This window comes from Manis pentadactyla, chromosome 11 (assembly GCF_030020395.1).
Source record: "Manis pentadactyla isolate mManPen7 chromosome 11, mManPen7.hap1, whole genome shotgun sequence".
Taxonomy (NCBI): Eukaryota; Metazoa; Chordata; class Mammalia; order Pholidota; family Manidae; genus Manis; species Manis pentadactyla.
In genome coordinates, this window is record NC_080029.1 from 27,479,528 (window position 1) to 27,493,792 (window position 14,265).

Below are 14,265 nucleotides of genomic sequence, written 5' to 3' on the forward strand. Positions count from 1 at the left end.
AATGTTTGCAGAATGTACTGGTAAATAAGGCAGAGCCAGAAGTAGGCAATTACAATGAGGCACAGGGCTTGGCCTGCACAATTTGGGGTTTTGAGTTTCTAGACAGTGAAAGATCTTATTGTGAAAGTCAAAGATGGGCCATCCTTGGGGCCCAGGAGGGGAAGGATGGAAGCTAGGCTGGCTTTGAAAGGCTGTCCTAAGGCGAGGACTGCCTGCTCAGAGGTGGAAGTGAGACGGAGATGGGGAGAGGCTGCATGGCCTTCCTCTCACCCACTCCTGGAGCTGGGTCTGTGCCAGCAGAAAGGTGTGGGCCCGAGAGACTAGCACTGATGGTCCACATGGGAAACCATTCAGGCCTTCCCTTTCTACTCCCTCCCTAAGATAAACCAGGGCTCAGACCTGTCTCGGGCAAACCTGCTTTCCCAGGGTTCACTGGGCTGGTTTGGCTGTGGGCTGGTCTCTGGTGGTCGGGTGACAGAGGCCTGACAGGTGGCTGGGGGGAGCTGAGTCTGCATAGGCAGATGGAGTGGTAGCCAGGCAATAGGCCAAAATCCTACCATGGTGGCTGTTTGTGTTTGGGGAAGTGCTCAGGGTTATAATTCACTGACCTGGTCTGCTTGCCTGGAGGCCTGGGGCCTGTCCAGACAGGATGCTGAGGCACTGAGGAAAATGCCCTGGCCTCAGGATCCAGCTGGTGATTGGGACCTTGCAGTGAAACCTGTTATTTCCCACTCTCCCCTGAGTAGGCAGGCTGCCCTGGGTCAGCACAATGCCCAGCCTATTCATCCCTCGCATCTCTGGCTGGCATCACCTCTTCCCAGAAGCCTTTCTTGACTTTCTCTTCTCTTTGCCTCAGCCTGGGTTAGAGGCTCTGGCTGACCCTTATCATATGACCTCTGTCCTGGTTTCCCTGTGAGACAGCACACTGCCTGAGAGAGGAACCCTCGTTGCCATAAGCCTCATGCCTTGTGAGTGCCCTAGGAATGTTCGTGGAATGAATGCATGAGCTGGTAAACATCCTTCCTCATCAGCTAAGATCTAGTGGGTGGGCTTTGGAGAGAGGTGGGGTTCTGAGGTCTCTACCATCAGAGCCAGCCTGGGATGGGCAGCTTTCCAGGGTAGGGTTCCCCAGGACACATTTGGTGGCTGACTTGAAGCCAACAAATCCTTTAGTTTCATCCTCAGCTCCAGGCCAAGGTTCAGAGATGGGAGGGAGGAAAAACCACAGCAGCTCTGCTGGGAGGCGGTAGGGTGAAAAGAACCTGGGTTGCAGACCTGGATTTGAATACTAGATCCACCACTGACTAGCTGAGTGACCTCAGGCAAGTCTTTTACCCTCTGAGCTTCAGGGACGTTATTTGCAAAATGCGAGTCATAATGACACTTTTTGCCTAGGATTGTTAGGATTAAATGAGATAGTGTCTGCAAAACACAGGGGCTGATACTGTAAGCACTCATGGGATACTAGCTGTCATAATAATAATAATAATAATAATAATATAATAATAATGCCATTGTTAGGCATATGTTGCTTGAGTGGGAGAGGCCAAGCAACATAAGGAAGGAGGCCCTCCTGACAGGAGTGCATGGGGTTCCCCTGGCCCCTGCCCTCTCCCTTATCTTTGCCTCCCCAGCCGTGTGCCAGCCGCCCTGCCAGAACAGAGGCTTCTGCAGCCGGCCCCAGCTCTGTGTGTGCCGCTCCGGCTTCCGGGGAGCCCACTGCGAGGAGGTCATCCCTGAGGAGGAGTTTGACCCCCAGAACTCCAGGCTGGCCCCCAGACGCTCAGCCGGGAGGTCACCCAACCTGCGCCGGAGCAGCACGGCCAGAGAAAGCACCGCAATCCCCAGAACGCGGCCCCCCGCCCGGTAAGTTCCCTTCTCGCTGGGGCCTGGGTCCAGGCGCGCGGTCTGTGGTGAGAGGGAGACCATTTGGTGAACACCTTGGTGGAGTAGGCCAGACTTCTCCCTCCGCCCCTCCCCTTTCCGCTCCCCTCCCCTGCCCCCACCAGGGCTGTGCAGAGCAGGGGGTGGGGTTTGCACAGGCTTCGCCAGGCTGGGGTGGCTAGGGGAGGCAGGAGGTGCCCTGGTGCGTCATAGCCCTGGGACTGGCTTTCTTGTTTCAAATCCTGGTGTTGCCACTTCCTGTGTGGGCGACCTTGTGCGAGTTACTTACCTCTTGACTCCTCATGAGGAAGACGGAGATGATGTTAATCATCATTGTGGAATTGTTGTAAAGATCAGGTTGGTGAATATAAGCAGAGTACTTAGAACAGTGGCTGGCACACAGTGAACTGTGTTTCTCCTCCCCTTCCTCCTTCTCTGCCCGTGGCTCTGTGATGCAGAGGGACCCTTCTGCCAGGAAAAAGCCCTTCAGTTCACTCACTGCCCAGCAGTAACCTGTCTCCTTGGAGGGGAAGCGAAGGAGCGTGTGCTGAAGAGAGGAGACTAAAAAGCGGACAAGGAGAGCGTTCACGGGAAAAATTCCCTGGCCTGCTTGCCCGCCAACCTGGCTAGGCTTTTTCTAGCTCTGGACAGGAAATCTGAACTTTGTGAACTAGTCCGTTTCTAGGGGGCTGTGTTTTCCTTTTGATTTTTCAGGTTAGTTTTTCCATTTGCTTCCTACTTAGGAAGTTCTTTCTGACATGCCGTAACCTTGTCTTGCTGAACTAAGGGGAAAAAGGGTTTGCACTCTCAGAGGGCAGAAGAACCAGGGAGAGGAGGCTGCCTCGAGGTCAGGTCTCCAGCGGGCAAGCTCAGGAGAGAAAGGAAAGGAACTTGAGGTTGTCCAGCAACTCTGAAGTAGGCGGGTAGAGAGAGAGGTAGGCCAACAAGGGTCTTGGTAGAGTGGAGTTCCAGGGCCCCAGCCACTCAAACAACTGGTTTCTGAGGTCAACCAAGAGAAGGACAAACTCAGGTCAAGGCCTTACAGGTCAAAAACAGAAGAGCCAAATCCTTTGGCCAAAGCCTTGGGATGGTGGGGCAGAGCTAAGGGCCAGATGGACAGCACAGGGGGACAGGGTGGATAGCCTGTGATTGGCTGTGAGTGGGTGGGCAGGGCCTGAGCTTTGTTCTGATTGGTCCTGGCTGTGGGCCCAAGGTGGGTAGGCCTGGTATGAAGGCACTGGAAGGAACACCACAAATGCCAGCTGCAGGGCAAGCCCAGGAAAGGGTGCAAGCAGAGTCCTTCCAGCCCAGCTTTCTCCCTGCAGCTCTATGGGCTTGGGGATTCATCCACTTATTAACGTATCCATCCCATGTGTGTGTTGTGGGGTGGTTGCTTGGCAGGTCACTCAGGCCCTTGCAGCCTTGAGTCAGAGCTGTTTGACATCCCTGCCCCATATTCCCAGCCCATCCTGCTCCTCCTGTTCTTCAAGGCCCAGTCCCGCTTCCTCCAAAAAGCACCCGCTGACCAGCACTTCCACCCAGCTATCTGATCGCTTCCTCCCAGCTCTCTGACCTCCTGCAATGCACACATGGCTCGCATCCCTGTGGTCCATGCCCCTGTATCAGCAATTGGACAGTGTGGCCTGTGCCCTGGAAGGCAGCAACTCTGTCTTGCACTCTTTGGCTCTCCCCATAGCTCTTCTTAAAGTCCTAACTTACAGAAAGTACTCTGTCCACATTTGCAGTCTGTCACTTGTGAAGTTACCTAACAAAGGACCCATTTGGCATTGAACCCTCACCCTGTACCTGGTGTCACACCAGAGAACACCTGTTGTGCTTCTCAGAGTGCAGGAGAAAGGGAGGATCTATGTGTCTCTAGTGTAGCACTTTTCAATCTGCCTTGGGATGGTCTGTTTCTTTGCTCACTGGACCAGGAGCTCCCTGAGAGCCAGGGCTGTGTCATGCTCTTTCATGTATGTGTCCCTGGTACCTAACACCTTGCCTGGCATACTGTAGGTGTTCAGTCAGCATAAGTTGAATGAATAAATGGGTGAGGTTAAATACTGGGGAGAGGAGGAGGCTGAGACAGAAGGATGCAAGCTAAGCTACATGAGCCTTTGATCCCCCAGCAAAGGTTTCATGTGTGCAAGAGGCAGCCCACCATGAAGTCATTGGCCCACAGCAGGGCAGTCCTCTTTAGGCTTTGCAGGCTTCCAGGCCAGGGGCTACTGTGATGTTTTTAATGAGCTTCAGCCTCCAGGTCAGCCCAGTTTCTCTCTCTGCCCTGGGACCTCAGTGCCATGAAATCTGGGAAAGTCCGAGTGGCCTGCTGTCGGCTCAGCTGTGTTTTGCTTTGGGAGGCCAAATCCTGCTTGCCTGGTGGTGTCAGACATTTCCTGTGAGCTTGGCCAGGTTTCCCAAGCAGCCGCTGGCCTCTCTCCTGATGGCAACTTAGACAGGCTCTTGGTGTACAGAGGGAGTGACATGATGCAGGGGGCATTCTACAAGTTAGGGAGGGTGCATAATATCCAAGGAGGGGAGACACTACAGGGATTTGTGGTGGACAGAGGCCCCCTTCAGGAAAGCACCAGAGGCCAAGGAACTTGTGTCCCAGAAGGAAGATGAGAGGGAGGGGCCAGGAGGGTCTTAGGCAGCAGGCAGCATGCCCTACGGAGAGCCAGCTGTGGACTGATATGGTCCAGCTGTAGCCTGGGCTGGCTGCAGGGACCTGGAGACTCCCTCTGGGCCCCAGGTCCAGGCTTTTCCCCAAGGCTGGGTAGATGGCCTGCCCTGCCTAGGGGGCGAGAGCCAAGTGGCTGGGGGAGGGCTTTCAGAGGTTGTGGGAGCAGGTGGTTGCAACTACCTCGGACCCACAGGTGTTGAAAATGGTGCTTTACACCAGTGCTTCTCAAACCACAACTGGCATGTGAGTCACCTGGGTACTTGTTAACATGCACCTGTTGGCCCAGCAGGTTTTGGGTGAGCATGTCTAGCATGGTCTCCGGTGATGCCCACACTGCCGGTCCATCGACCACACATTCAGTACTGAGGGTCTGAGCCTGGCCTTTGGATTCAGATAATAATGGGTTCCAATTCTAGATAGACCTCCCACTAGTTGTATGACATTAAGCAAGTGTCCTAACCACTCTGAGTCAATAGTCTCCACCTGATAGGATTACAGAGAGGATGAACACTGTGAGTAGAGCATTTAGTATGATTCCTGATGAGTTGGTGTTCAATATGTGTTAGCCAGCAGCGGGCTAGTTCTCTTTGCCATGAGGACTTGGATGGGCAAGAGGCATGGGGACTTGGGTAGTAAAGAGCAGAAAAAACACTGGTGTGTGTGTGCATGCACACCTTCTCTGGGGTAAGTCAAGTCAGAGCCCAGGCCCAGCCTCAGGAGAAGCATGACTAGCAGATTCAGCAGCAGTAAGAATGGTGGTTTGGGGCTAGCTTGGTTGTTCCACCAGAACCATCCTCACCAGCACTACAGGAAAGGGGCTCAAGGGACGGTGTCATGACATTTCCCAGAATGGGAGGGACCTCCACTGGGTCTGCTCCTTGGCCTGACCTAGAGGCTGGGCTCTGGGGACATGTTGAGCAGGCTTGGTCGGTCCTTAGGCAACAAGGAGCCTGAACGACAGTGCCGAGCAGGGCAAGTGGGGGTGGCAGGAAGGTGTGTGGGAAGCTGTGGCCCTCAGTAGGCTGCTCCCCCAGAAGTCAGCCTTCTTTCTACTGTGCAGGTCTCTCCCTCTTCTGGATCTTCTCTGTCTGCACACACACACACACACACACACACACACACAAAGACACACACCACCTTTATCTACTGCATTAGTTTTCTATAACATATTACCACAAATTGAGAAGCTTAAAATAACAAAGGCATTAGCCTACCTATATATAGATCAAACATTAGACATAGGTCTCACCAGGCTCAAGTCAAGAGGTCAGCCAGGGTTGAGTTCCTGGAGACTCTAGGGAAGAATCCATTTCCTTGCTCATTCAGGTTGTTGGCAGAGTTCAGTTCCTTGGAGATGTGTGTGTGTGTGTGTGTATGTGTAAGCCTGCTCTGGGCAGAAGGACAGAGGATGTGTGTGTGTGTGTGTGTGTGTGTGTGTGTGTAAGCCTGCTCTGGACAGAAGGTCAGAGGACCCCATTTCCTTGCTGGCTGTCACATGAGGGCCATTTCTACATCTAGAAACCAAACCACCCACATTCCTTAGCTTGTGGCCACCTTCCTATCCTCAAAGGCAGCCAGGCAGGTGAGCTCTTCACGTTTTGAGTCACTCCTTTGCCTTTCTCTTTGGCTGCGTCTCTCTCACTGACTCTTCTGCTTTCCTCCTCCACTTTTGGGGCCTTTGTGATTACATGGGGCCTACCCGGACAATCCAGGACAAACCCCCTTTTTTAAGGGCAACTGATTAGCAACCTTAATTCAACCTGCAACTGTAATTTCCTTTTACCATTTAATATAACATATTTGCAAATGTAACACCTGGGGACAAAGATCATGAGCACCAAGCGCACCTGTCCACGGTAGCCCATTCCGGCAGGGATCCTCAGTGAACAGCTCCCCTCGTTAAAGGTTTGCCACAGAGCAGCCCTACATGATCTGCCCCCAAAACCTCCCTGACATTTCTGATGTCAGCTCTCTCTACTCACTCCCCTCATTTGTTCCGCTTCTGCCATACTCACCAACTGGTTTTTCCCCCAAACATGCTTCCACATCAGGGCCTTCCCTGGAACATTGTGTTAGTTTTTTAGCCATAACAAATTACCCCAACCTGAGTGGTTTAAAATAACAGAAATTTATTCTCTCATAGTTCAGAAGGCTGGAGTCCAAAATCAACATGTTGGTAGGGTGTTCCTTCTGGAAACTCTGAGAGAGAATCTGTTCCATGCTTCTATCCTAGCATCTGAGGGCTCCCAGCAATCCTGCAGGTCCCTTGGCTTGTGGCTCCATCACCCTCATCTCTGCCTCCGTTGTCGCATGGCCCTCCTCCATGTGTGTGTGTGTGTGTGTGTGTGTGTGTGTATGTCCTTATAATTTGGCGTCATTGGATGTAGGGTCCACCCTAATCCAATATAATCTCATCTAAACCTTACTAATTATACCTGAAAAGATCCTAAATCCAAATCAGGTCACAGGCACAGGTTGGGGGTTTGGACTTCTACATCCTTTTGGGGCACACAGCTCAACCCACAGCAAACATTCTCGCCAGATACTCACTGGCTTGCTGCCTCCCCACTTCAGGTCTTTTCTCTCAGTGGGGCCCTCCTATCAAATGATTTAAAATGTTTTCTCCATAGCCTCCAGTGTCTTAAATATTTTACTATTTGTTTGATTTATTGTTTTTCTTACCCCAGTAAAATGTCAGGTCAGGAGGACCAGGGGTTTAGCTGTTTTCTTTGCTGATACATCTCCACCACCTGAACACGACTGGCCCAGAATGGAGTTGAATAAATACATGCTGAGTGACAGGTGTGGCTTTCTGCCCTGGGACCCTCATTCACTCTCACAGGTCCCTGCAGCACAGTCGCAGTGTTTCAGTTCTAGTGATGAGGCTCAGAGACGTGAGGTCAGTTGCTCCCCACCCCACCAGCTGGCCCTGGCACTCAGGCCTTTGCCAAGCCTCTCTGTGGTAGAAGGAGGTGAGGCAGGACCTCAGGGCAAATCAGGGCTTCTGAGCAAGTTGTGGCTGCATGATGTGTCTGCCCTGGGTGGTCACTGAACTTAGTGCCTCAGGGCAGGGCCCTGCATTGTTCAACGTCTCCCCAGGGCCCTCTTGCACTGCCTGACCTGTGACCTTCAACCTGCTGTTGCTGAGAGTGAGCCCACAGGTTTCTCACAGGAGTGCTGCCTCCCGTCATCCCCTGGCCTTGGCCAGGCCTCCTGTGGGGGGCACAGAGACTCTGTCCCAAGGGGTGGTCTCTTCCAGTATGGGGGGAGCAGAGTAGCCTCTCAGTAGGTCACTGCACCAGGAGACACAGGCTCCCTTCCAGTGGCAAAGGGGACGGGGGAGGAGGCACACTCACTATCTGACAGAATGGCAAGATTTTCCTGGTAGGTTGATGACCTAGAATCAGAAGCTAGTACCTGGAAGGGGGTAGCTGGGAACAGAAGGGACAGGGAGAAGATGCAAGGAGGCAGCCCCAATATGTGTGCTGCGGGAGCATTGGGTTTTGAAGACAGGCAGAATTTAAGCCCTGGTGCCCTCACAGACTAGTCTTGCAAGCCATTTCACCTCACTGAAACTGTTCCTTTGGCTCTTAAATGGGAAAACTAATGCCAATCTCATAGAGTAGTTGAGAGAATTCATTGGAATGCTTCATGCAGAGTGAATGGTGGAGTGTCCAGCACACAGTAGGTCCAATAAATGCAAAATCTCTTAAGCCTGCTTGCCTATTCCTCATGTTTATGACAAATCAGTGTGAGATACCCCACAATGGGGGTTCTTCACCACACTTTCTGGTCTTATGGATGGGGAAAGAGGGAGGTCAAAGTTGGCAGGCGGGTTGTGGGCCTATCCTGGGAACCCAGGGGACCCTGACTGGACAAGTCTGAAGGTTTGCCAGCATCCTCTGAGCACGGCTCCTGCTCCAGCCGCCTCCCACCCACTCCATTCCTCTGCTCTGGGCTTCAACATGCCTATACCTGTGGACAACACAACCCCTTATTTGTCTTCCCTCTTCCTCATTCAAGTCCACCAGACCCAAGACCATTCTTGATTCACCTGGGACATGATGAGAGGCCAACTCATGCTCAGATACCTTGGAAAGTCCTTTGCCCTCCCAGGGCCTTAGTTTCCACATTTGTAAATCAGAGGCATAGAGTGAGTCTCCTCTGTGATCGAGCTAATGGTCTCAGATTCTGGCCTCCAGCTTGGCCATTTTCTGTCCCAGATGGTGAAATGTGTTTACTCCGCCTTTACTCATTTCCAAGGTCATGACAAGGACATGTGCTGCCTTTCACAGGGCAGACTTTAGCCAGCCCTGACAGTCTGGCTTCAAGTTCTCCTTGGCCAGGCCACAGTAGGATTAGGCAACCTGCATCTTTCATGCTGTACCACCCCTTCTGCATGGCCATGGACTGGTGCCTCCCCATTGCGCTGACCCAACCCTACAATCCTGATGGAGTCAAGCTTTTGGGACCTCCAGGGTTTGAGTGCCTTCCTTCCTTTTCTTATTTCTATTTTTAGCCTTATTTTCTTCTGATTTGTTTTTGTAACCCTGAGCCCTGAGCTTGCCCCCTGGGGTTTTTCTGGAATTCCCCAAACCTTAGGACCTTGAATACACTATTTGGAAAAGACTTAGAAACAGGAGACCAAATTTTGCTTCCATGTTGAGTCACTAGCTAGGCTTGTGACCATGGGTTAGCCACTTAACCCCTGAGATTTGGTATCTCTATCTATCAAATAGGAAGGATAATTCTTTCCTCACTGGTATGCTGTGAGGATTAACCAGAACAATGTGGGTAAAAGATTGTTTTGTGAACTGTAATATGCCTTGCAAACGCTGGTTGTTGTTGTTAATTAGCAGTCCTGAAAGTGGATGGGGCTTTTGCATATGCCTCCTATTTGTGCACAGCTTACTTTCAGGAGAAGATCCCCATAGAGGCCCTCCCTGGCTACTTCTGAAAGGTTTTAGTCTTAGGGTTAACCTTAGGCACTGGACACAAACCAGGGGATGTACTTCATGGTGTTGTGCCTGGGACAGGTACCCCAACCACTTGTTCAGTGTCCAGCCAGTGCATCTGTATGTGCTGACCCTGGGCCTAGCTCCTTCACAAGGGGGATGTCTCCCATTTCCCTATTAATATTGTAAACCAGCTTGAGAGTGCCCTCATCTGGGTTTTACTTCCACAGTACTTTTATTTTTCACTTTCTAACATAATCTACTTATTTTTTATATTTAATATTTATCATCTGTTTTTTCCCGACTACAGTGTGGACATTCCAAGGGCAAGATCTTTGTTCATTGACATATTTCAAGCCCCTAGAATAATGCCTGGTATATAGTAAGCACTCAATCGATAAATATCCTCTGAATGAAAATCCCCATCTCAGCGTGTCCCCTGCTGCCGTCTAGAGCAAAGAAAGATGGCCTCAGGTCCATTCCCTTCTGAGCTAACACAGAGCCCATGCCCTAGCATGCCACTGGGCGGGAAGGGGCTCTCCCAGGTGAGGGACCAACAGGTGGTCTTGGGAGTCTGGAGCCAGGGCAGGCCAAGGGCAAAGTTTCTCTTCTGAGGTGACATGAGCATAGCCAGATCAGGGCTTAGCCAACCCTTGGGGCTACCACGAGTTTAGTATGGGGTTGCAGCACCTATAAAAGGGTTTCCTCCCAGTTTCTTCCATTTACTGGGCCTTAGAAGAGCCCCATAAACCCCATTCCTTGGGGTTGTAGGTTTGGAAGAAGGGAGGGCTCAGAGAGGAGTGGTCAGAGGGAGATGCTCACTTGTGAGCCTCCAGCCAGAACAAATGGACAGGGTTCTTTCTATTTTCCCAAGTCTGAAGTCACAGAATCCCTGCTGCTGCTTTTAAGGAGAGTGGAAGAGACCTGGGTCTCAGCTGAGCACTTCCTCCACTGTCCAAGCCCCCTCCCTGCTGCTTTTGGGGATTTCTGGAAGTATAGATGGGCCACACAAAGGTTTGTGCAGGGTTCCTCAGCACTCAACCCCTGCCAGCCCCAGCCCCTCCCTGCCCAGCAGAGACCGCCTGGGTGAGCGGATGGGTCTGAAGCACTCCATTCCTATCACTGAAAGGAAGGAAGCAAGTTATTCTGTGCTGGACTTTTCAGTTACTGGACACAACACCAGGAGATGCCTGTCACATCATAGTCTCTGTGAGAGGTACTCCAAGAATTGTGCAGTGCACAGCCTGTGCAGCTGTATGTAGTAACCCTGGATCTAGTTTCTTCCCAGGAGGGAGAATTCTCTCATTTCCCCCACAAAGCATTTTGCTTCAGGGCAATCCTCTCCAGCTGGCTATGGCTGCTGAGACCCCTTCTAGGGTTCTCTGAAAGTGGAGGCGATGGGGTGGGCCTCTGGGGCTTTGTGGAGACTAATTTATACCTCCTCAACTCACACAAATACCTGAGTCCTACAGAGCTCAGAGCCTGGGCAGGGCTGTCATTGGTCTTAGGGTACTATGTGTGAATAACAAAAGGCACAGGCTCTGGGGCATGCATTCCTGGCCTAGGTGTTCCAGCAAAGGTTGTGAAGAAGGTGGGTGCTACTGTGCCTTCTCCCCAAGCAGCAGAGCCTGCAAGCCTCCTCCTTCTGCTATGCTTGACCCAGTGCAGACACCTCTGGGTTGGTGAAGATGCCAAGCTCATATCTCCCAGTGCTCAGGGGAAAAGGGGGCCCAGGGCCTTCTTAACACCTCCTGCTTCCCACATAGGGCAGGCAGGAAGATTCTAGGGAAATGGTGTCAGCTTCCTGCATACTTCCTCCTACCTTCCTCCTTCTCCTATTTAAGCTTGAAGGTGAATGTCTGACCTAAAGTGGCCCAAGGTGGTCCCCAAAATCTCTGATGAAGAGTGCATGACTCCCTTTTCAAGGCTTTTCCCCGAGCTGAGGATTATCAGAACCTCCCTAGGTCTGGTTCCAGAGAGGGACAACCTCCCAGCCCAGCCCTGGCCCCAGCCCTCTACAAATCTGAGATATGAGCCATTCGCCTCCTATCTGCCCAGCAAAGTGTTGGAGAAGCTTGGGAGCTTCTTCCCCTTCTAATCCTCTTCTTCATCACCACCATCCACAAAATTTACTGCATGCTGCTATGTTCAGGCTCTCTGCTAGGTGCTCTACCCTCTTCTTTCCCCTCCTTGTCTTTCCCACACCTTCCCTTGTCCTTCCCAGTCACCAGCTCAGTGACATGCCAGAAGTGGATGTTACACAAATGTCTTCTGGGCAATCACGTTGAGTCCAGCTGGTAGAATATAAATGAAGCCAGGTGGCAGGATTGCACTGACACTGGGATGGGGGCAAGTGCCCACAGCAGAGGGGCAGAGGGTCCCCCACTGCTTATCACTGCCCTGACCCCAGCCTGACCCAATGGGGTGTCTAGAATTGTGCATACAGTGGTGACTGTTTGGGTTGGGATTGGGTGGGTCTAAGGTGATTAGGGTGACATTCTATTTTTCAGGAGGATGATGGTCAGAGGGTGACTTCAGTGTGGTATTAGAGTGGGGTTTTAACCTTGTAGTTGTGGCTGGGGTTGGGTTAGGCTTATGCTACAGTAGAATTCAGGACTGTGGGTTTGTGTGTGGTGTTGGTTGTCATTTTAACCTACCATTTGTAGAGCCTTATTGAATCAGCCGGCCCTACTGTACAAAGCACTTTACAGGCACAGCCTAATTTAATACAGGGACAATACAGCATGTGGTCAAGAGCATGGGTCATGAGTCAGACCTGTTTCATCTGTTCTGTTTTTACAGCCTTTTGATACTTTGTGAGTTTTTTCACCTCCCTGAATCTCAGTGTAAAAGGATGCTGCTAATACTGCATGCACAAGGCCATGGTCAGAATAAAATAAGAGGAAGCAGGTGAAGTGCTGAGTCGTGTAGCTAAGTGCTCAGTACTCTATAGCTGCATCAGAGTCCCAGCAGGAAACACGTGGCCCACTCAATGGGAGCAGTTTGATAAAGGGTATGTTTGCAAAGGGCATGTTCAGGGTTAGAGGACACAATGAAGGATGGTGGAGTATCCCAAGGTAGATGTGTAGAAAAGCCCTTAACCATCCAGGTCTAAAGGCGGTGAGGGGCCAGTAGATACTGGAACCCAGAGAAGCCACAGACATAGGAGAGGGCCACCATGGGGCCGTGGCCTCTGGTGGATGAACACAGCCACTGCCTACCCACAGTGACCCGTCAGAAGGGAGCTGGGAGGATCAATACCTCGACTCCCTCTCCTGACCTCTTGCTGGGCAGCCACATTGCTGAACAGGACTGGAAAGCACAGGGCAGAGGAGCCTCCCAGGGCCCAGAGTGGGGCTGAGAGGCGTCCACAGGGGCAACTGAAAGATCTCCAACCCATGAACAGTGTGCACAATGACCCTAAAGAAGGATATTCCTGCTGCTCCCCACCCCATAATGAGGAAACTGAGGGGAAGGGCCACCCCAGCCCAGCTCGGTTCAGGACTCCAGAACCCTTGCTTGCAGCCACTTTGCTGAACAGCATCTAGAGCAGGTGAGTTCAGGCAAGTGCTCAACAGGGAGTGTGGTGTGGGAGCTGTGAGGACTGGGTCGGGCAAGGCATCCAGGGTCTCCAGAAAGCTACAGGACCTGGTGAGAGCTGCACCCCCTCTGGCCACATGTGGGGAGCGAAGGTGGCTTGCTGGGGTCATTAAAATGCTAATGCTTGCAGTTCCCAGCATCCAACTTAAAATAAATTGTAACAACAGACACTTCAAGCTTATGGCTGTGCTCACAGCATTTAACTGACCTAAATCCTCTAAGATTTTTCTTTGAGAGGAAAATGTCTGCGAGAGATGAAGCAAGAAAGGAATGGAAAGACACTCAATGCTCTTGTTCAGATGCCCTGGGGGAAGTCCTGTCCCATCTGGTTGCTTTGGACAGAACTGTGGCCGCTCATGAATGTCAGCCTCTGGCGGGTGTGTGTGTGTGAGTGGGGGTGAGGGTGGAAAATTTTGCTGAAAGAACATGCCTACAAAATCATAATGGAGATTTTTCAGGCCTTGTGATTTGTCCTTTCGAGCTCAAGGTTTTCAAATATATGTATATCAGGTTTCACCCCTCGTCCGGGACAGAGAGGAAGTTTCTGATTTATGGGTCCAGTAGCTTTTTCAGTTATGCAATCTTTAAATCTGCCATCAGGTAATTAATTTGCCATTGTCAGAAAAGGCATTGTAAGGCTCCCAGGTAAAAAACACTTTATGAAAGTAAGGCTGTATTATGATAACAAATAAAAAAGGGACCCTGAAATGTATACTTGTTTCCACTTGTGGAACTAACTGAATCAATGTCTCAGCATTCCTCCCTCAATCACTGGCACACACCCACACAGCACCCACCCCCGCCACACACACACACACAAACCCCACTCTGGAGAGGGGCTAAGGAGGAAGATTTAGGCCTTGCAGGATAACGTCCCAGAGAAGGATTCCAAAGGGAAAATGCAAAGTCATCTGATGACGATGGTTGTACCATTGGCTACTTAGGACCCAGAGGGCTGTGCATGCATGTCTGTCTGTCAGTCTGCAAATGACATAGCAAAGATTGCTAAACGATTTCCAACAACAAAATGTGAAAACACATAGTTCCTTTGTTAGGCACATAGCTGTGGTTTTATGTCCATGATTCATTGTGGAAGTGAGTAGCTATGACAGGCATTTTGTGGGGGCTTTTTCTTCTTTTTCC

The 14,265-nt window shown here is 51.3% G+C and overlaps 1 protein-coding gene across 5 annotated transcripts in view; it reads left to right on the forward strand.

The window, feature by feature from the left end:
• LTBP2 (latent transforming growth factor beta binding protein 2) overlaps positions 1-14,265 on the forward strand; it is a 92,876-nt gene that overhangs the window by 17,995 nt on the left and 60,616 nt on the right. For all 5 annotated transcript variants that reach the window (XM_057488326.1, XM_036913193.2, XM_036913191.2 and 2 more), the window contains one exon: positions 1,635-1,866. In XM_057488326.1, the coding sequence (XP_057344309.1) occupies positions 1,635-1,866 (232 nt within the window). The remainder of the gene's footprint in view (positions 1-1,634; positions 1,867-14,265) is intronic.